Consider the following 22,968-nt stretch of genomic DNA (forward strand, 5'->3'; position numbering starts at 1 on the left):
ATATGTGAAAATATTTCCAAATTCTTCCTTCATAAACTTAATAAAAATAGCTGGTAGCAGTTTCCTGTTGGTGTTGCCTCCATTCGCCCGGGATGAAGGGGCCGCTGAATTATCTTCAAAGGACGCAAAACCAGAACTGTTACTGTCTGTATCCGTAGACTGTACCACTGCATGTGGATCGCCATCAGGGACTTCTTCCTCAAAGGCTGCATTCTCCACGCCGTCCACCTGTAGTCTACACACATGCGCAGTGCCCCATTCTTCTTCCTCACTAGCACAATGGGCGAAGCGAAGGAACTCGTCGATGGCTTCATGATGCGAGCATCCAGCAACTGTTGCACATGCTGTCTGACCTCCTCCAGGTCCTGTGGCGGTATAGGCCTCGGTCTTTCTCGAATCGACGGACCTGGAGTCAGTTCAATGTCATGCACCACATCTGTCATATTCAAGTCAAATTCTTTTTCATTAAAACATCACTAAATGTTAACAACTTTGTGAATCATTCTTTCCATGTTTGGTCGACGTTTGCACCAAAACGGAATCTACCCGACAGTTCAGGAACGCTGTTCCTACCTTCTTCCAAGGGGTTGGCATTACAGTGAGTCCTGCCAGCGTCTTGTGTGTCACAGTTCAAATCCTGTAATACGCTGGGAAGTGAATACTCGCTCTGTATGGTGAACAGATCCGCGACCACATTTTCCGTTTGACAGTAACGGGTGAATCAGTGGTGTTTAATAAAGTCACTCTAATCCGCGGAAGAGTGTTTGTTGACACCTTGCCACTTAGCACACACACCGTCCGGTAACGCCTCCACTGTCGGCTCCTGGATCAGCACAGCGTCCTTGTTGATGTTTACACCATGACGCACCACCACTCGGACATCGGTCACCGAGCGGGGTGGCAGTGTTATGTCCGGTGTCAACAGTCGTACCGGGCACAGACGTCCATTGGGTGCACTGGTCGCCTCCCTGTAGGCGTGAGCGATCATGCCACACAGCGGTAGTCTTGTGGTGAAGTTCCGCCCCGCCATACGTTCGCCCTCAGCAGGCCCGTTCTTAGCCCCCGCGGGGCCCGAGGCAAAGGGCATGTGCGGGGCCCTCACCACGATCACACGTTTTAGTTGGATCTTAAAGTCACTTTTTTCCTCAGATATCTCGTCTTTTATCATTGACAGCGCTGCATACACATTACAACATAGCCTACGATTAATTATTTGTAACGTTCGTCAATAGGTTACAATCAAAAGCGCGGGGCCCCTTGAAGCGCGGGGCCCTAGGCAGATGCCTCGTCCGCCTGCCCCTAAGCACGGCCCTGGCCCTCAGGATGTTGGTGCCGGCTATCACTGGCACACGTGACGAATACTCTGTGTCTGGACAGACCAGTAACACTGTGTCTACTTTACTGTCCACACCAACGACATCTTTAGGCAGCCACACCGACACACGCACAACACCAATGTAAGGCACAGAATGACCGCCTGCTCCTATCACTTGTAGTGTAGAATCCAGGTTTTCCAGCTGTCTAAGTCGCATATTTCTGTGGAAAAAAGACTCCGACACAATAGACACCTGCGAGCCGCTGTCTATCAAACAGCGTGACGTCACGCCGTCGATGCTGATGGGTGACGAGTCGTTTGGTTTCGCTGCTGTGCCTTTGAATATTACGCTATTCTATACCACGACCGATGATATTTTGAAAATATCAGCAAACTATTCGAAGGCACAGAAGCGAAACCAAACGTCTCGTCATGAAGCGAAGAAAAATAAAGCTTATCGGTCATGTGAATCTTCGATTGGCAGTTTACTTGAAATATATAAAAGTAAAGGACGAAACATTATAACATTGCAAAAGCAAAATTATGCAACTCACAATATGCTTTGAGCTTGTTTTGATAAATAAACCCAAGAAAATGTTTACTAATCCATCGAAAGTTTGAACTGAGACGTTTAGTCCTGCTGGGAAGTTTGAGTACGTTACACAGGTACATATACACCCACGTCATGTTTGTTATCATGGCTGGGCGCTGGTTTGCCGTGGTGTGTGTACAACATGGCTTTGAGAACACAAAAATAGCGTTTAAAAATAAGTAAAGGGTAACTATATGAGGCAAACATTTTAGTAAAAACAAACAAACATGCGATTTATACAGCTCGGAATCAAGCTGGTGAAGATGCGTATCTCAGCTCTTGGGACAAAAACAGCTATAGCGCACGGAAAGTGAACGAAGGAACGAAAGAATGAACAAGAGTTATGACAAAGTACGAAAAACAAAGGGCGAAGATGTAGAGAACTCCAACTCGAACTCTGTATTGACATCTGGTCATTACTGCGAATATCACAAGGTGAACCTCGATCGCTTCCCCACATTCACACATTTACATTTACAGCAATGGGATAACAATTTGGTCGCGCTCGTGCATGCATACGTAATCAGGCATATTTTTACACGACTTAGTTTTTCGTGACTTAATTGTGTTACCTTGCACTCTCCAGCTGGTGTTTTAGCATACCCGAATTTCGGTTGAATGCTTGAAACAAAACTGCCCTCTACAAATCCATAGAGCGCTGAAAAAAGATGTTGAAAAATGCCTGCAAGTTGGTGCGCGCAGGAACGTAATGTTCTGTCACAAATACCATCCGGACCGGAGGCCTTGCGAATATTGACTCGCTGAAACAGCTCCACAACGTCCATGACAAATCTCAACCTTCTGTACAGGGTGAAGAGAGCCAAGCACAGCTTTAATTTGCACTGAGAAGTCATGAGACTCGAAACGAGCAAAGAAGGCATTAGGGCAGGGGCGGGCAATTATTTTTCCCAAGGGGCCGCATGAGAAATTGGGATGGTTTTAGAGGGCCGGACTAATATAGTTAACTCAGTTTTACCCAATACTGTATATATAGTATATATACTGGCGGGCGGGCCGGTCAGAGACAGGGGATCCGGCCCGCGGGCCGGCCTTTGGCTTTGCCCAGGTCTGCATTAGGGCATTAGGTAGGGCCGTACTGTCAACGCCTGAGATCGGGATTTGGCTTTCGACCCCATACTCCGATCGTCAATATTGGCCATGTTGTTGAGTCCCTGCCAAGCTACTCGGATGTTACCTGTAGCAAACTGAGACTCGATTTTTGACTTTTGTTTCTCATTGGCCCAACGGATAGCATCACAGACCTATGTACCAATCTTCTGTCGTGGGCAGAACCCGTGAAGAACACATGTTTCTGCTTTTAGGCCCTTGGTCACCCAAGGTTTGTTGTTAGGATAAAGACACAAACTGCTTTGATGGAATGGTGCAATCTACACAACAGGAGATATATGAAGGGACGGTGTTTCCTCAGTTTCCTAAGTTTATCCTAACTGTGTGCATTAAATGTCTGTGTGAGTATGTATGCTTGCCCTTGTGAGCTAAAGAAAAATTTCTGTCTTGGGTATCCTCGACAGACAATAAAGTCTGATTTGATTTGAAAGTCATTGCAGGTGTTGTCGCCATGATGTGGTCTGAATTCCATACAACGCAAGCAATAGGAACATAACCCTTTTGTTACAAAATATTTTGACTAAAAATTTATTACATAAAGCAGGTTAAATTAGATTATTGAAATTGAAAGAGTAAATTTACAAAGAAAGTATATATTTTTTTTTTCTTAACGTTGGAAGCAACTGACAGTATACCATCTTTCATGATTTCTCTCGACAGGAGAGCCAAACGCCAAAGACAGTGCCTGCAGCTGTTGCTCATCCTGGTTTTCGTGTGAACGGTCTGGATACCTATTGTCCACCAGATCAGGACATTTTATGAAAATCAATTTCTTTATATAGATGAGTGTAATTAGTATCTGAACTTCTAATGAAAACTCACAAGGGACGATATCAAAAAACTGCGAAGTATCGTCTGCAAGCAGCGTTATGAGAAATACGAGTTCCTGTTTCAGTGTCAAACTTTTCTTGGATACGTGACCTTCTATTTCTTATTCTGAGCAGACGCACATCGTAATGTTGTATTTTCAATGTCCTTTTGGGTGTACATTTTTTTGATGTGGCTATGGTCATTGCAGCTGCTCAGATCAGCCTTTTCAAACTCCGACCCGTCAGAAGAAAGCCAAAGGTAAAGCACTCATTTGCATTAGGAGTCACCCATCCATATGCGGGTTCATTTTTACATCAATTAGCAGCAGTATTTCTTTGGATCATTTACCTGATTCCAGTATCTCAGCAATTATTATTTTATTAATGTTTATAAGAGTTTGGGAATGGAAATCCATTGTCGTTTGAAACAAACATTATTTCTTTACTTATTATTAATATTTTTAAAAGTGGACCAACGAATCACATATTGCTGTGGGTGTAGACAATGTTGCAGTGTAATCTACTAAAGGCATGATTATTTATATTGGGTTTGTTTTGTTTCGCATTCAGTTATCTTCATGATTAAGACATTTGGATTGTGTTGTAATTTTTTTTTTTAAAAAAAAAAAAAAAAAAAAAAGCTATTATTATCCCACAAAAGAATTTTAGACATGGGACTGAACACATTTTTTTGACACAGAATGCTACCCTTCATTAGAGCCATTTGTCACACTGACAGCAGATATACTCTGCAGCACATACCATCCAAATAAATATCTGTACAAGGATCATTCCCAGTAAGAAGGCCGGTCAAAATTTGCTCACTCAAGCTCTAGACAGTTTTCTGAACATACCACTCATCATATCTCTAAGTGAACATATCTCCATTAGAACCTTTGACCATTTGTTTTTCTCTGTGTCACAGTGGTGCTTCCACATTGGAACTTGATCTGCTGCAGCCTTACCTCACGCACCATGGCCCACTTCACCGGCGCCAGAGAGACACTGTGAAGTGTCAGCATGTTCGTTATGGTAACACTACCTATTCTATGCACCCAGTACACAAAAACATTTCTGCAGCAGTGCCCGTGGTGGAGATCCAACACAAACTTGCTAAAATTGGCCAGTATGTCTATCAACAGCGCGATATTGTTTTCCGGTACCAGAGGGTGTTCAATCCACTCCAAACTTTTTCTATCTTGGAGCCCAAGCACCCTGGAACATGCAGAAATGGATCTCAACAGAAAGCAACAGTGCAAGAATCAGCCATGTCACGCAACTGTATTGTGGCAGCAAATGGTGGCTTCTTCAACACCCATACAGGGGAATGCTTAGGTGAGAACAAATGCCACAACCATAGCACTACCTTTGCTATTTTGACTCTAGATTCTGCTAAATCATAGCTGGGTTTTGTGTCCATTGTAAAATCAAAAGAAAAATTAGTCTATAAAGTATATAAAAATCTGTTGTGATTAATAATAACCTGATCAATTAGAAATACTCTTTCATTATACCATAGAGTGCATATCACATGCTTTCTCACTCACACCTTATGGCCAGACATGTACACATGTTCTTTTAAACAGCCAAAACATTAACAAACTAATAACATTCCAACAAATATATTTTTTCAGTGGTTGATTCCCTCACATTGTTCATCATTGATGGGATGGGTGAACTTTTACTTAATGAAATTGTAACACTGTATGTCATCATTTGAAACAGGCAAACTTCCACTCAACAAAAATATAACTTTTGCTGGGGACACTTTAACAAAAGTATACTTTGCACGTTGTTGCTGGAGACAGTGGCATTCCAAATCAAACACATACGCTATATGTTTTCACTAGGTAAAGGCGTACTTTTAATTCAAAGTTTTTTTCATCTTAACTTTCTTACACTCGCGGAAAATGATCTCCTTCCATTTTCCAACCATCATCGTTCACCCTGAGCACGAAAGACAAATATAGGTAATTGCTAGGTCCATGACATACATAAAATATACCAGCTTCATCATGTTTCAGTTTGTTCTCATTATTTAGGCATCTGGAAACTTTAACACTTGCAGTAAATCATTTGTCCACAGTTTCATCACTGAGATATGTCACATTCAGCTGTTTAGATTTTTATTTTTTTTCTAGTTGTATGTTACATGAAACAATGTAGCAGTATTGCAGGTGGTCATGCTGTTGATGGTAGTGTTAGTGGTAATACTATTGCTGACATATGGCCAGTGAATAGTTTTGGTAATGGTTTTGCGAGTGGTGGTGGTGGTGTACGCTAGTGATAATGCTGTTGGTTAGTGATCATACTGCTGGTTGATCAAAGGCTGTTGGGCAATGTATTATTGCAATCAATGTAAGGCTGTATGTATTGTTATGGTCAGTGTTATCTCTTTGTATTTCTTTTTGCAGGGAACATTGTCAGTGATGGCAGGCTGGTAAGAGACTCTGAGGGTATTCAGAATGCTCATTTTGGGATAACGAAGGAAGGCTTCCTCTTTACAGGGTGAGTAGAGTGTTTTGCAGACAACCTATGTAATAATCTTTGAACCTCCATCTTTTTTTCTCTCTTTCTATATTGTTTCCCTTGACCGTCTGTCTCCACTGCTCAATCCCTTCATCCTATTTTCAGGCAGAAAGATGTTGAAGTTTTATTGGATTAAAACTTTTAAATGCTCAGGACATACTTACTATTTAAGAGCCGAAGATATTGTCTCAGTGATGATACCCTGTTGCCTTCTGATTGATTTTTTTTTCCCCAGGATGATAAGGTTCATTCCCTGAACTTTGTTTTCTTTATGAATGTTTTGTTTTGGCTATTTTTACATCTTCTTAAAGCACAAAACATTAACTTCATAAATTACCCCAATTTATTATATCAATAAAATTTCTTGAACCTATTTCTGTGTGTTGTCAGATACCTGTCTGAGATTGACTTGCTCCGCTTCAACTTCCAACAGCTGGTTGGAGGGGTTGTATGGCTGGTACGTGATGGGCAAGTGTATGTCCAAGAAAGCCAGAAAATTGAGTGTCCAGACTCAGAAGAAACAGGTAAATACCCCAGTAGAATAAAAGTGAGTGTATTTTTATAACAGAGAAACTGCATGACCTTTAGGAAAGGACTTGAAATAGTTCAGGTGCAGAGAGAAAGAGGCAGTTCACAATGTGCATGTTTACAAAAACATCAAATAAATATGATTATCTGCTTAAAAGATCAGATTATAAAAACTGTAATATTTTCTTTCAGGAACAATGGAGAGGTTTGTCAGTGTGATATCAGCACGCACTGCCGTGGGACATGACAGCGAGGGCCGCTTGCTCATGGTTCAAGTAGATGGAAAAACAGATAATAGAGGGTAACCACACATTAGGAAAGATTCTATTTTTGTGACTTTGCAAAGAATTTTGAATAATAAAGCCTGTAATATAGACATTAGGAAAATTTTAGAACATTTCTTGGACAACTCAGACTAAATAAGAATGTTGTCATTTTTGCTTCACCAATTTCAGTTTCCTTCAGTGTCTCCACTCCCAGCCTTCTGTTCAACAGTTTAATTGTACTAGAGTTTCAAAGTAAAAGATTCCAGGGTATTGGGGCATGTTGTCAAAGTCACTGTTGCAGTTCTTTAACATGGAAAAATGGAGAGTACTAAATATTATTTACAGGGTGAATCTCTATGAGTTTGCTTCACTGTTGAAAGACTTGGGCTTCTTCAATGCGATCAATTTGGATGGAGGAGGGTCAGCCACGTGTGTCATTAATGGAGCAGTCGTCAACTATCCTTCTGATGTATGGTAAGAAACAGCGAATCACGATGGGAGAATCTTTGATAATCTATAACAACTGTTCTCTTGCTGGTTAGAGTAGCTAAGGTATAGACTGATGTATACTGATGAAGATATCTGGACCTTCACAGTGGTAGACATTCCAAAATTTAAGTCAAAGTTCATGGATTTTCATTATTCTTCCATGGGCTAGATGGGATGGAACATACTTTTAAACCTGTATGTTCCATCCCACAGCATGTATGATAAAGAGTGTTCTTGGTGTCTGAGGAAATGAAAAATAAATTGTACATTTGTCCTCATAAAGTTTGCAGCTGGGGCCAGTTGGCCAGTGCTGCTTTCATTTCGCAGTTTGTCATATTTCAATGACTGCTTGTTTGCAGTGGCAATAGACAGTGGAACTGTGCCAGGCAGGTTTCAACTATTTTATGTGTTCATGACATTGAGTGTAAACCCCATGACTGTTCAGCCCATGGACAATGTGTTTTGGGGACTTGTGAGTGTCATCCACCATGGGTGGGAGCATCATGTAACATACTGGCCTGTCAGTCAAACTGCAGTGGTCATGGGACTTGTGAAGAGGGTAAGAAACTTTTGGTGTCACCTGACTTAAAATATTTTGTATCAGTCATTTCCATAAATGTAGTGCTAAGTTATATACTCATTGGTTTGTGTCTTTTTTAATATGAATTGTCAGAATAAAATGTTTTTCTCATGATAATGTAATGAAATCACATATGCATCCATGCTGACTATAAGCATTTCATCTCTCTGAAGAGAAAATAGCGTCATCTATCAGTATTAAAGGTAGTTGTTCTTGCAGTACTGATTAATGTTGGGTGCAGATGGCTGTCACTGTCACGGTGGATGGATAGGCAAGACCTGTAGTGACCCATGTCCAGAGGGGATGTATGGCATCAACTGCTCTAACCTCTGTCAGTGTCTCAACAGTGGGTCATGTGACCCAGAGACAGGCTACTGTAAATGTTTGCCTGGCTTCAAGGGCAGGCTTTGTGAATCAGGTTTGTGCACATTTCTATTTTTATGTGTGTGTGTGAGAGGAGGCATGTGTATGCTTTATCTACATGTGCACTTGTGAGTGCATACTTTAACTTCAGTCTGTGCTCTTCAGTCTGTGCTCACCTTACCTGAGTGTACACATGGCATTTCAGTCGTGGTAATTTGCCATCCATAGCATAATATTCCTGTGCCTTAATTGTTCTCACTTTGTACATCTCAGCATCCAGATATTTTAGAAACATTCTCTCATTGTTGAAATGTTTCACAGTGTGTTCATTTGGATACTTTGGAAATGAGTGTAGCCAGAATTGCCAATGTCCAGACACTTGTGCTTGTGACCATGAGACTGGTCAGTGCAGTGTGTCCAACTACCAAGAGGACTACTTAAAAGGTGAAGAACTGGTTTCTTGATAAATATTTCAAAGTTTTGCATCATAGAAATATATATTTATATATTGAAGCAACATTTTAAAAATTTATGTTTTTAAAATATAAAGATATTTAAATTTGCAGAGCATGTCACTGCTTTATTATAGTCTATAATAATCACAATAATCTAATAACCACAGTACCAAAGACTTAGCAGTATGACCTCATATTAGAAATAGAAATGTGAAAATGTGTAAATAATGTAAAAAGTTTTGAAAAAAAAACCAATTGCATTCAAGGATGAATTTCAATTTCAGCTGGTGAATGCTTGGCACAGGCTCAGGTCAGAAGAGAGAGACTTGTGCCAGATCAAAGCGATCAACTTCGGTGAGATGACAGTTTTGTTCCTTCTCACCCTTTTCCTTTCTTCTTCTTGAGCCAGTTATTGTTGATGTGAGACAGAGCATTGGTCAACCTAGGATAAACCTTATCTTAGGACAGCATGTCAGACTAGGTGTAGGGTGTATGGCGGCCTGTCAGGCTTTGCTTTTATTTTAAAAACATTTCTCAGGATCTGGTTCAGGTCATCTGTCGATGTGTCAAACTTTGCATTTGCATTTAAAAAGCCATTCCCTGTTTGTTTTACCTGCTTAAACAAAGTGAGATTTGTAGCCCTGTACTAGTCACCTTGTTTGTAAATGAACTAATGAAGGACTTAAACAAATATGGGAAACATGGTATCCAGCTAAACCTAGAACTTAAGTATTTATTTTAAATTTTGCTGATTATATTGTTCATGTATCAGAACTGGACTGCAGAACCAGTTGAATATTCTTTACCAGTGTGTCTTTAAATCTTGCTTTTAACCTTGATAAATCAAATGTCTTCCTATTTCAAAATGGTGGTTTTGTATCTTGTAGGAATAAATGGTTCTTTGGTAATTTTTCTTTAAAATTATGAATGTATACAAATATTTGGGTATAGTTTTCTCCACAAGGTGTTTCTTTACACATGCATCAGAAGATATAGCTGAAAAGACAAAGAGGAGGAGTTATAAGTATTCTTAAACTGTTATCCTACATTGGTGATACTTCATTCCGCTTGTTTTTCAAACTTTTTGATGCCCAGATACATCTTTTATATGGCTCCGAAATATGGGGGTCTGTGTGCCAGTAATGATAGCATTGAGAAGGTTCACACCTTCACATTGAAAAGATTGCAAGGAGTCACAACAAGGACACGTAACTCGCTGACATTTAGAGAATGTAGTAGATTCCCTTTGTCTGTTAATGCATTGGTGTCTGATGTTGGCTCCATCTGCTAAGAATCCCACAAACTGGATTCCAGAAGAAAACCTGTTTAATGTTATCACTACTGCATGAACAAAACAAGAAAACAAAGCTACACTTTATTATTTTATTTTTGTATAAATATGTTTTCTGCATGGTGTGAGAAAGTCTGGGATCTGCAGATGATAGGCATTTTTTTTACAAATCCTAAAACATAAACTTGCAGACTGTCACCACCAGCAGTGGCATGATGCTATTCAAAACAGTTTCAGATATTTCTCATAAAATACATTCAAGACTTATTATTTTAAGCAGCTACCTTGTCTGGTAGAAACAGAGGCATAAGAGATACTTTCATAAAATTTAGAATGGGTATAACTGTACTTAAAAGCCATCAGCAGCCTTATTGCTTAACTCAGAATGTTTGAACTGACCCTTTTGCCCTGATACAGCTGAAAGTGAACAGCACTTTCTCCTTGTATGCCCAAACTATGTGGACCTTCACAAACTTTTCATCTCTAAAAAATACTTTAAGCACCCTTCCCTTTTCCATTTCTCACTCTTGATGTCAAATAACAGAATGCTAACTACACTACACCTTACCTCTTTTGTTTACAATGCATTGGAAATAAGGAAAGTTGTGTAGATTAAAGCCCATTACACTTAGGGGTGTTACATAGAAATTATTAACATAATTAGGTTATATAATGTTGTATGATTAATATTTTGATAAATATTATTTGTACCTGCATATTTACATGACTATATGGTGTTGAATGACTTAATGGATTTTTTTGCTTGTATCTGGGCGTGTTGTGCTTACACAATTTTATGACTATTGGTTCATACATATCGGTATGTGTATATGTAGATGTGTTTATACCTTTAATGGTTTTGTTATGTTCCCCTTGAAACTGGCCGATGGCCTGCTGAACGAGTGATTTTGATTCTGGTTCAGGGCATCTGTCGATGTGTCAAACTTTGCATCTGAAAAGCATTTCCCTGTATATGTCACCTGCTAATTTGGGTTGAAATAAGAAGGATGCATGAGACAGTTTATTTTGTGAAGATCTCCTCTTCAAGCAATCTCTGTTTTCTGGTCTTAGGCTGTGGACCTGGATAACTGGGGTACTAGGCATCATTGCCATACTCAGCGTCATCTTTAACATCTGGACCTTGTTTCTGGCTCTCAAAACACGAAAAGGATCCTCACCAACAAGAGATAACCTTTATCGGAGACGAATAGCGGCCAATCGACGAAGCAATAAATTCTCTTACAATTCTGCTGAGCTCATTGCACTGAAAAAGGAAATAAGAGAAAGTTCCTCAGACACCTCAGATGAGGCAGATGAAGAAACTGTGCTCTTCACAGCGAGACTGTCACAACATGGCACTTTGAGTGTCAGATAACAGCTGTTTGATGCACCAACAGGGCTATCTTTATCTCACTGTTACAAGCCCACTTCCTGTCAAGTTTCAGCATTTTCAGAACATGGTGGACCATGATCATCTGGAATACCTGCTGATAATTTTTTTATGTAAAAGTGCACACACATACACATGCACAATATATATAGATATTATGAGAGAGAGTGAGATCGGCGAGTGGGATGAATATGGTGCATGTATTTACAGTGTATTGATATATGTGTGGTGAGAGAAAGGAAAAATAAAGCTATATTATTATGCACACAGTCTGCCAATTCCTGGTATACCCCATTCTGTACTGACCTACACGATCACAGTAACAGTAGTTTCTAGAACTACATTTAGTGACCAGTTAGCTCTTGGAATGAATTCTGGAACTTTCTGAAATGTTATTTAATCTGAGAATATTGCTCCAGCATTAGATGGTGGATGAGGATGGGCTGTTTCTGAACAGTTTATTGCAAACAAGAACACAAGTAAGCTGCAAGATGCAAACATTCCCATAAATTCAAGCTTGTCATTCTGCCTGGTAATTTTTCCTGCACGATATGCAGGGATAAAAATTATCTTATCACCAGGTGAGATTAAAACATAATTTTTGAAGACATATCAGACTACATTAATCAGCAAATTAATACATTGTGCAAATGTATAAAAAATGTCTAGCATGTTATAATTTTCACTTACTTGTTAACAGACAAATCGCTACTCATTACTGCCATTCATCACAGTGAGCGGACTATACTGAATAATATTTGCCTGTAGAAAAAAGCTCATAATTTATCTTTGATCATGAACACAATGTTTTCTATTTGTTAACTGTTTTCACTGTTGGAGCAGTTCTTTGAGGATCTTCTTAACCAGGCAAAGTTGTCATTTAACCAAGTTTAGCAAAGTTGTGTGTGAAGGTCAAAGGAAACTAATGGTTTGGGGGTGAATGTGTGGGACATAACATGCTCAGCAAGTCCAAACTTTTTGGCCAATATATTTGCCAGTGATTTTGGAGCTTGCTCTTTTTATTTATTTTGTTGTTTTTGACACTTTTGGACTTTTCCCTGTCAAGAACAGCCTTTAGAGGCTTTGGCATCTCCCCTGTATGGATCTCCCCTGTATCTTCGCAATGGTTTCGGGTTTTTATTATTGCACTATTTGAAATATCTTCATTCTTTTTATTAACTGCTGACAACCCTAAAATATTGTTGATGTGCATAAGCAAACTGTTGATTCATTTTGTTTTTATCTCCAATTTATGCGGTAGACCTTATTATTCAAACAGTCACTTTTTGCATTGAAAAGGACATAACATATTCCTAACTCATTCTATACTTGAAAATTCTTAGTTCATTTTTTGTGAAGAAGTAACAGTGGAATTTGTTGTGAATCTACTAGAAAAAGTTTACAACATAGTCTTCAAAATAATTCAAGCTATGATACACTTACATCAAGTACAAAACAGCACTCTGTATGTCTGCTGATTTTTAACACAAACACTTCCACCTATACACTCTATCTAGGCTACAGAATCAAGACTGCTACACGCATGCATTTGATAAGCAGAGGGACAAATGGAAAGCATGTGTTCTAAATCATCTTCCGCTGAATGTTTTGATTTATGAAGGAAAAAAACTCACCGCTGGAAATATCTTGCAACCATTCTGTCCTGTGCTGAGTGACCTGTTCATTATCTCTGTCATCCAACTTAGAATCCAAGAATCTGATTTGTCAGAATCTGAATGTGGCATCCCAAGTGTAGTCACAACATTATACAGAACAATGCAGGAGATGGTGATCTTGCATACAAATTCTGGGTCCTATCTTTAAAAAAATATTTTAAAAGCCTGACCTTGGCCAGTTTACCACACAGTTTGGGATTATCATGTTAGCATTACAAATCAGCTGACTGTTGAACGAGTGGTGACTCTATTGACAAATTCTATTTCGTTCTCCACTGGTGCTTTAATTTGTACATGGGTGCATCCCATAACATTTGGAAGACTGACTTGATTGTAAAAGCCATTACTAGGGGTGCCACTTCCTTTTGAATCAGGGAATTTAACAAATTCATTTATGCATGCAGAAAATGCATGTAACACATGATGTCATACCATACGTAATACCATAGTTGGTTAATTCTAAAAATGTCAACTATCATGATCTGGAAGGACTCTGTAGCATGAAATCTCAGTGCTACCATCAACTGCATGATAGGGGGCAAGTTAAACCCTTTCGCTGCAGTGGGTAGTCAATGTTCTCTTGTATCAAGCCAAACAGAGACAAGCTATTGACTCACCAGAATCGAAATCAGACAACTCTACGTTGTTGTATAGAGCAAAATTATTTCATCAATTACGAAATATGTATGTTCTTTCCTCAAACATTGTCTAAACATCATTGTAAAACACAATTGTCTCGCTGCCATCTCCTTTCATTTTCAAAATGAAGAAATCAGAAATATTTAAACTTAAGGATTTATGCCTGGGGGGAACAGTCTTAAAGTTGAATAAGAAATTTTGTACTTAGTGGATTTAAGTTAACTTGTGCACACCGATTTTCTCTGCCTAAAGTACTTAAAGTTAGAAGACTTAAGCTCTTAAGCTCACTTTTAAGTTCGCTCATGCACATCATGTGTTATTTAATCCATTTTTCTACATTCCTGTGTGTATGCTTTTCAAATTATTTCTCCTACATTGTTCATGGAAATAATGATTTATCCAATAAAGTTATGTGTTCCTAAACAGGTTGTTATTAAAAGGTATATGCATGTTTACCTGAGTTATGAGTTTATATCTTTTGCCGTTTGTTGAAGAGTATTAAGCAGTAGGGGTAGTAGAGTAGATAATCGGTGGCTCATACCAACCTAGCAGGTATGGCTATATCAAGGCAAAGCAGCTGGTCCTGGAAACATGTGCCACAAGGAGAAAACAGTATGCTTGGGAGGAGATCTGAATCCAGGACAGTCAATCTAAATTGAATAGCATGCTTTGTTCTAATGGTTTAGTCAACTAAGCCTCTCACTGACACCACTGCTTCCGTGAGCCATCAATTACACTTATTTTCTTGAGCCATTGAGAAAGGAAAGAAAGAGTACTAGAAGTCCCTCCCAAAGAGACAATGTGTTTAATGGACCTCCTGTAATCTTGCAGTTAGGTCAGTACAATGTACAAAGTTCTGTGGTATGTCGATCATAGCCATTCTACACTCAAAGGCATGGTAACAACAACGTTGTCATAATTCAAAGCTCTATAACTGTACCACATAGGCCAGTGTCATGTGTCATAACATACCCCGCTGTCTACTTTATTGTTTTCTTCCCAATAAAGCCTTCAGCGCAGGACTAACACAATATTTCCTGAGATTTTTAGGAATTTATACAGTTACATGAAATTATTTTAAAATTTAAGGAAGATTTGCATGTAAACAGTGATACTGAGTAAGCTTTGGATATAAACAGTGATACTGAGTAAGCTTTGCATACATAAAGTTATTTCAGTAAGCCTTGGATACTATCAGCTGTACTCGGTTATTTGAGGAAGTCTTTATATGAACTGTTATATTCAGTTATTTGAGTTAGCTTTGTATGCTAACAACTGTAGTCGGTTACTTGGGTAAGACTTGGATATGAACAGTTATATTCCATGTCATAATTCATTTAGTAACTGGATGTATGATATGTATATATTTCTTCATGTCTTGCTAAAATTATATCCTTTAATTATTATCACGAGCTGCAGTGAATTTGTTGTAATGAAGAATGTGGGCGCATGCTGGATGAGTGCATGCTAGTAAAAGTTAACCATTGCGCGCAGGACCCACATTGCAGTCCATTACACCAGTGCTTCAGAATGTCAAGTTGTTCTACTTTAGTAAACAGCTGCAGTTGTTGCTATCCATTCTCCTCTTAGAACTGAAGCATTGTAAATTATAAGTAATTACTCAAACACGAAGACGTCATTTCTGTTTCTTTCCAGTTTCATTTGTGGTAGATATGTTGGGCTGCTCAAGCAGGTTTGGTAAGAAATAAAGGTTCCTTCTTACTTAGTCTTCTTCATACCTAGGGGGTATATAAGGCATCCACTAGAGACCTCAGTTTTTGTCTATCAGCAGCAAGTTAACTTCTACTGTAACTCCTAGCTTGCTAGCTGTCCTGCATACTTTTTTCATAAACTCCAGAAAGTACAGAACTCTGCAGCATGTCTGGTGCTTAGAGCTCAGAAATGGGACCATGCCACCCTTCTCCTTCGTTTTCTGCACTGGCTACTCATCTGTTCTGGCATCCAGTACAAACTATCCATGCTATGTTTTAATTTCTTTGCTAGCTCCTGCTCAGATTATTTCTCTGAACTTCTCTTTCCTTACGTCCCAGCTAGACAACCCCGCTCTTCGTCCGATGATCGTCTTCTTACTCTTCCTGTCACAGAACAACAACATATGGACACAGGATGCTATTTATTCTGCTGTGAAACAATGGAACTTTTTTCCTTTCCACATCCGCCACCTACCTACTATTGAATCCTTTAAACGTGCACTGAAAACGCACCTCTTCTGTAAGCAGTACTCCTAACAAACTTTCCCACTATGCTAGTCATTTTTCACACCCTTCCCTGCTCATCTTTATCATGATACTTTCAGTTCTTATTATTTGGTTCCTCTTTGCATTTTCTGTACTTGTTTTTCTTCATCATTAATACTGTTGTTTATTCTTTCTTAGTTCCTGTGTTATTCGTTTGTTTTTCTGTCTCTTGTATGGTGTCCACATCTCATTCTTGTTCTTAGGTGCTAAGGAGTGTTCTTAGGTCCTTAGGAGTGTGAGTATGTGCCTTACAAATTTTGTATTTCTTATTATTAATGTTAGGTCACTTTCTGGTCATTTAGTTCTCTTGCTACTGATCTTCATCATGTTTGTTTTGGCCAACCACATTTCCTCTTGCCATCAGCTGCCCAGTCTTATGTGGAGAAGTATATAGAGGTGTTGATTAGAAATAAATATATTGAAAAGTATTAAGAGAGATTACGCATGTGATGTTTTGTTAAAACCAGCCATATATATACATATATGTCGTTGACACATGTCTTGGAGCCATTTTCTCTATTAAACAGGCAGACAAAAGAACAAGCTTCATCTCGATTGCTATCATTATTAAGGTGTAAAAAGGGCAAAACGTTTTCATACTGTTGTTCTAGGCCTGCCTGTCTCTCAGCGCTTGGGGATGCTCCTATATGAGAATAGTAACTCGCACCAAACGACGGTTTCAGGTTTGTGTTTTTGCTTTGTTTTGTTTTTGTTGTTTTTTTCTCGGTTCGCGGAAAAGTCAAGGCCTTTTACCGCTGACGGTAGCAGCGCCTGACGTCATGCTCTTGCTACGTCACGTCGTCACGTGAGGTGTGCTTGAGTGCGTTTTGCTGCTTGCTGGATCTAGACCTGGCACAGAATTCTGGGCCCTTCCATGTCAACGGTTTAGGCGTTCAAAGCATTCAAAGCATTCAGGCGATTGGGCGTGGCTTGGGTATCGTGGGCGCTGGCTATTGGTTACAGCCCCTGGGAGACAAGCTGTAAGCCCCGAGCATAGCGTCTCTGGATGTGCAGTTCAACTGAAGTGGTTGAGAAGTGAGTAACATTTTTTTTAAATTTGTACTAGTATGATTTTGTTCTTAATTTAAAACATATTTTCTTCAATTGTTTGATATTTGATTCTATCCCTATAGCAGCATCTATTTTTTTAAAAGTTGAACTCATTGAAGCCGTCTAGGCTAGAATTATAAAAAACTAAAAGCGTTAGAAGACTAATTCAAACTGATAATGATAGATCAAAATGTAGAAAAGGAACAGTCTTACTTGAAACTTGCTTGAGAACTCACTTTTATTGTAATCTATACAGAATCGGGTATATGAAGTGAGGATTTTAAAAAGTTTTTTCAGGCACATGTTTACACAGGTTATGTCATCTAACAAGAGGTTAGACTTTTAGGAATCAGAGTTTGATGTTTAAAAACCAAGAAGAAATGTACACACATTGTTCTTGTCCATAGAAATTCACAAATTATGCTCTTTGAGGACATTTAGGCTAGAGGCAGTTTGACCATGGGATATTAGTTCGTGGTTTGACTCACTCGTACTCACGAATGAGACTTCGACCGGTATTTTTTTTTTTTTTTTTAATTTATATTTACTAACCTATAATAAAAACAACTATCTGTGATACTCCGATTTAAAGATAATTTAAAATACATTTACGTGGTGTAAGTTTTAAGTTGTCTTGTAGTAAAGTCAACTGAAAGCCTGTAATTGTAGAGGACGGAGAATTCACAAATCGAGATGCAGGTCAAAAGTTTGACAATCACAAAAAAATATTTATAAAATATATACACATACAAAACAGGCATATATTTTATTAGAATATACATTTGAATTTTAATATTACTTACTGGTTTCTTCTCATTTTAGGTACAAATTGAAAAAAGGAGAATCATCATAAAGGTGCGTAGAAACTATTACAATTACAATTTTTTATTTACGAGGGGTAAAATAAGCAACTGAGTGGGTTTTTTGTCCATTTAGCCCTAGCCCTTTACAGGGAAGAAAATTTAACTACATAAATGAATTAAGCATTATAGAAAAAAATTGTAGTAAACATAAAGAAGGGTGGATATTTACAAGGTGATGGTTGAGAATATATATTTACAAGGTCACCTGGAGTTGGGAGGAATCTCTAGAGGCCTCATCTATATGTCTTGAAAATGTTTAGATAGATGGCGTCGAAAGCAGTTCAGGGAGTGCAATAGCTTGAGATGGAGAGGGAGGTTGTTCCATAGCGCGCTTCCTGAGAATTTCAGACTTGATTTGAAGAGGTCTAGTCTAGGAAAGGGGATATTCAGTTTTGGAAAGGTTCTAGAGTTATTGGAGGAAAATAGTAGAGGGAGTCGTGGCGATAGTTTGCCCGTCAGCATTTTATACATGAAAATGCATTTGTTAAATTTAAGTCTGTTTTGTAGAGGAAGGACACCTAGAGAGGTGAAGTCACGTGGGTCTAATTTCGGTTTTAGTAGGACAGCTTTGATTGCTCGCCTCTGAACACTAGCTAGAGGTTTCATGGAAGCTCCACTAGCGGAGTCCCAGAGGGGGAAGGCCTAGTCAATGACTGTATAGAAGAGTTTTCTTGTGTGAGTGTCGACGAAATGTTTTATTCTTGACTGCTGGTAGACTTTCTTGGAGATGTTTTTACTTGTGGTACTTTTCAACCATTGTTATTTTCTACAGATCTGATGTTTAACTTTTGGGGGGTTTTCAACAGTGTTATTAGTAAAATTTACACAGATATATTGAATAGGAGATTGTCAAGATGGGCGGAAACAGAAGAAAAGCTTCTAGGCAGGCTTTAGAAAAGGCTATATAGTACAATCGACCATATCTGCACTTTGTTTGCTATAGTGCAGATCAGAAATGAAGATGTATGTTGCTTTTGTGGACTTTAAGCGAGCCTGTGATTCAGTGAATAGAAATTTGCTCTGGAGTATTTTGAGAAAGAATGGTGTGAATGGTAGAATGTATATGGCTTTGCGGGCAATATATAGATCAGTTTTTGCATGTGTTACAGATAAGTTTGTAACTACTGATGTGTTTGAATGCCTTCAAGGAGTCAAGCAAGGCTGTTTACTCAGTCCCTTAATGTTCTCTTTCTTCATTAATGAATTAGCAATTGAAATAAGCAAGGGAGGTAAGCATGGGATCCAGTTAATACCTGAGGCTGTAGAAATTTTGTTACTATTGTTTGCAGATGATGTGGTTCTTGTTTCAAATACAGTTATTGGCTTACAGAATCAGCTAAATTTACTGAAACAAGAAGCAGATAGACTGAAGTTGACAGTTAATTTAGTTTAATTAATTAATTAATGTTTCCGCGCACAGACACCCTCGTGGTAACGGGCGTGCTATAGATGCGCTTTTTAAAAAATTTTTTAGACCCAAATGAAATGAAGCACTCTTAAACAGATCACACCAGAAACTACACGGGAAGGAAGACCACGAAGAACAAGCGAGGATCTAGAGGAGGGACCAGGAACAGTGCGGCGGAGAGGATGTCGTCTCCCGCTGCCGCTGATGACAACCAACGCCCGCTCCACTGATAACACAATGACAGAACTCGCTACGCTGGTGACATGCCACCGCGAATATGGCTGTAGCAGCCTCATGTGTGTTACAGAGACAAGCCTGAGTAGCAACAAACGGACGTCCACCTCGAGGGGTTCACTACGATTAGGCATGATATAGGAATAACGAAAACACTGAAAAATAAAGGCGGAGGGCTGTGCATATTCGTAAACAACTGGACTCTTTCCGATGTAATTTTTTACAATTTTGAAATGACTTTTTTCTTCATATGAAATGAGCCCGAGGAGAAATAAACAAGCGGCTTCCCCCCAAAAAAAGTGTACGTCCCTCCTTTGTGGTTTTATGTACAGCCGTCAGGCTGTTTACTTTGCATGTTCGCTCGCATTTAATGTTGCTTTTTTTTTTTTTTTTTTACTTCTTTGTGACAGTTGTATTATGTTGGTCTTATTTTATACTCTGCATCTCCTCCAAATAGCAGATAGCATTGAAACATTTTATAAACGTGTGAAAAAAGTTGACACCGTTGCAAAAAATCTGCGTCAAACGTAAATTATGCCCATTACACTAACGTTTAATATTCTAAATTGAAATGAGTTTTAAAGTTGAATAATAATTTTTTATCAATGTTTTACAAAGGTTTCAGCAAAAGCCTTTCATAATGTTTAATTTTAAACCATGCATACTCTCTGAAGTTCCACTTCAAACTTGGCAAGAATGACATACACAGATTTTCATTTTCTTTTCATTAAAACATATTTAATGTCATTGAGCATAAACCCAGGAAACATTTACATCATAATTCTCACATGTACAACAAATGGTGACCATTTATGATAAAGATCAATGATACTCAAATAAAGAGAAAAAAGTATAGGAATTATTTAAACAGTGAAAAATCAAACCAAAGGAATTTTCTTAAATGAACAGACTTTTAAATATTTCAACTTCAAATGATTAAAGGAGAGGTGTGAGTTGTCCGTCCTATACTGTTACAGTCTTTCATTTGATTTTACTGACAACAAAACGTATATTTGTTAAAATGTATACACCACGTAAATCTATTTTAAATGATCTTTAAAACCGAGTATCACATTTGTTGTTTTTATTGTAGGATATGAAATATAACTTTTTTAAAATACCGTTCAAAATTTCTCTGTTGTCATTGAGCATAAACCCAGGAAACATATACATCATATATCATACTCAATCTTACATGTACAACAAATGGTGACCATTTATGAAAAATATCAATCAATGATACTCTGTACACATTGTAAATTTACGCATCGCAGTTTTCATCGCCATGAGATAGGCTACCATTTAGTTACTTTCTCTCCTCCCTCTCCTTTCTACCTCCATCTCTTTCGGCTGCGAAGCGGAGCCACTCTTTGATGGCTTCTTCAATAATTTAAACAGAAGCCTTCATACACCAAAGGTTCTTCTGTACAGCTTCTGCAGATAACAAAATGGGAAAATTGGGATTTTGAGATTAAAGATGGACTAAAGAAGTCTTACACAATACACATCGTTTCCGTTCTATGGTGCTTCTGTCTTTCTGTTTTTAGTACCACACGAACAAATAGTTACATGTGAAATTGTGAAAGCAAGGGGCTCTGGACAAGCCAGCACAATTGATCTTCGCATACAAATTAAGCTTTTGCCGATTGAAAAATTCATTTTTGTCATGATGAATCAGGACTGCTACACACATTATTTCTTATATTGTTCATGGAGACAATGATTTTCAATATCAAACAAAGTGTATTCCTAAACAGGTTGCTATTAAAAGGTTTATGCATGTTTACCTGGGTTATGAGTTTACATCTTTTGCCTAATCTTCACACTCGCAGCATTTAACTCATTACATGTACTTGATTTCAAACTTACCAGAATAACAACAGATGAAAGAATTTTTGCTAATTTTGTGCTCAACATGTATGACTACACACACAAAATAATATTACTAGTAGCAATAGAGTGTAAACAATGGGCAGACAAAGAAGAGGAGGCAGACTAGTCAATGGAGTATAACAATAACTATATCCACAACTTTGTTGATTGGGGAAGGGGAAGAAACTTTCACTGTTTTCCAGCGCAGAGACTAAAAATTGGGTAATGATCTGTAGTTGGCCTGGTGACAGGGCTAGAGAGCGAAGGGCTATTAGACCATGGATGTGTAGAGGTGGACTGCTGTCTGTTTGCTGAGACCAACGCTTAGCCTCTTGCCTAGTTCTCCACTGTTAGTCTCGGCGAGCCTAAACAAAGAATGTGACTACACCGGAAGCCTTGTAGTATCATGCCTCGTTTTAGTAGTTAATCTCAAATATAAATAAACCGGAAGCTTTGTACACACCAGCCTCGTTTTATAGTTAACTGGAAAAACTCGTCTGCCAGCAGTACAGTGATACAAGTTCGTGATTAGACGAAGAGCGGAGTAGTTTGGCCTGGATGGACAAGAAGAAAAGTACAGAGAAGTAGTCATAGACTGCAAAGACATTAAAAGACAACAGAGACGGTTTGTATATAAAGCGACAAAACATGGGTAGCAAGTTAAGAGAACAAAGGACAGGTCCCAAGTGACAGGAGTGACATATGGTCCCATATGACAGGAGTGACGTGGTCTCACACCAGACGCCGCCGATCGTGGCCTCCGTTGGTGGTGGCGCTGCTGCTCACGCGCGAGCAGCGTTTGAACATCTTGGTGAAGTGATCTTATCGACCTCGTCCTGGTGGCTATACCAGTTCTTGTCGTCGCTGCGTTTCTTCAATATCATCTTCTCATTCTTCTGCGCCCTTTCCGCCCCTACAGCTGTGTGTGCGGAGTCTCGACTGTTCTACGTTTCGTCCATCGACCGTCCTCCCTTCATTTCTTCGTTCCGTCGCCTACGTCGTCCGGTCCTGCGTCGTGTGGTCAACGAGGCAGCTCGATCGGACCAGCAAGAATATATAAAATCACCTTTTTCTATATTAATACACACTTAAGACACACCAGTTTGAAAGAAAATGCAGCACCTAAAAAAGAAATCGTTGTCATCTCGCTCAAATCCACTTTCTACACTCACCCTCAATGTTGCAAGGAAACCCATTTCCGGGGGTTGCCCCCAACTGAGGTCAGAGTTATTT

The 22,968-nt window shown here is 38.9% G+C and overlaps 1 protein-coding gene across 1 annotated transcript; it reads left to right on the forward strand.

Annotated features, from left to right (window-relative positions):
- Positions 1 to 3,887: 3,887 nt before the first annotated feature.
- LOC112576498 (N-acetylglucosamine-1-phosphodiester alpha-N-acetylglucosaminidase-like) lies at positions 3,888 to 14,503 on the forward strand. Its single transcript, XM_025258974.1, has 11 exons — positions 3,888 to 4,103; positions 4,770 to 5,179; positions 6,259 to 6,352; positions 6,764 to 6,897; positions 7,094 to 7,202; positions 7,513 to 7,641; positions 8,016 to 8,215; positions 8,478 to 8,654; positions 8,921 to 9,043; positions 9,339 to 9,408; positions 11,417 to 14,503. Exons 1-11 carry the CDS (start codon positions 4,006 to 4,008, stop codon positions 11,718 to 11,720), a joined length of 1,848 nt encoding a protein of 615 aa, XP_025114759.1. The 5' UTR covers positions 3,888 to 4,005; the 3' UTR covers positions 11,721 to 14,503.
- Positions 14,504 to 22,968: the final 8,465 nt, after the last annotated feature.

This window comes from Pomacea canaliculata, linkage group LG12 (assembly GCF_003073045.1).
Source record: "Pomacea canaliculata isolate SZHN2017 linkage group LG12, ASM307304v1, whole genome shotgun sequence".
NCBI classification, from domain to species: domain Eukaryota; kingdom Metazoa; phylum Mollusca; class Gastropoda; order Architaenioglossa; family Ampullariidae; genus Pomacea; species Pomacea canaliculata.

What these genes read in the sequence shown, in the direction of transcription:
- LOC112576498 (XM_025258974.1), top strand. Translation starts at nt 4,006, where the DNA reads ATGTCCTTTTGGGTGTACATTTTTTTGATGTGGCTATGGTCATTGCAG. An exon ending in GGGCAGGCTTTGTGAATCAG is followed by an intron (nt 8,655 to 8,920) that starts GTTTGTGCACAT and finishes AATGTTTCACAG; the next exon opens with TGTGTTCATTTGGATACTTT. An exon ending in GATCAAAGCGATCAACTTCG is followed by an intron (nt 9,409 to 11,416) that starts GTGAGATGACAG and finishes TTCTGGTCTTAG; the next exon opens with GCTGTGGACCTGGATAACTG.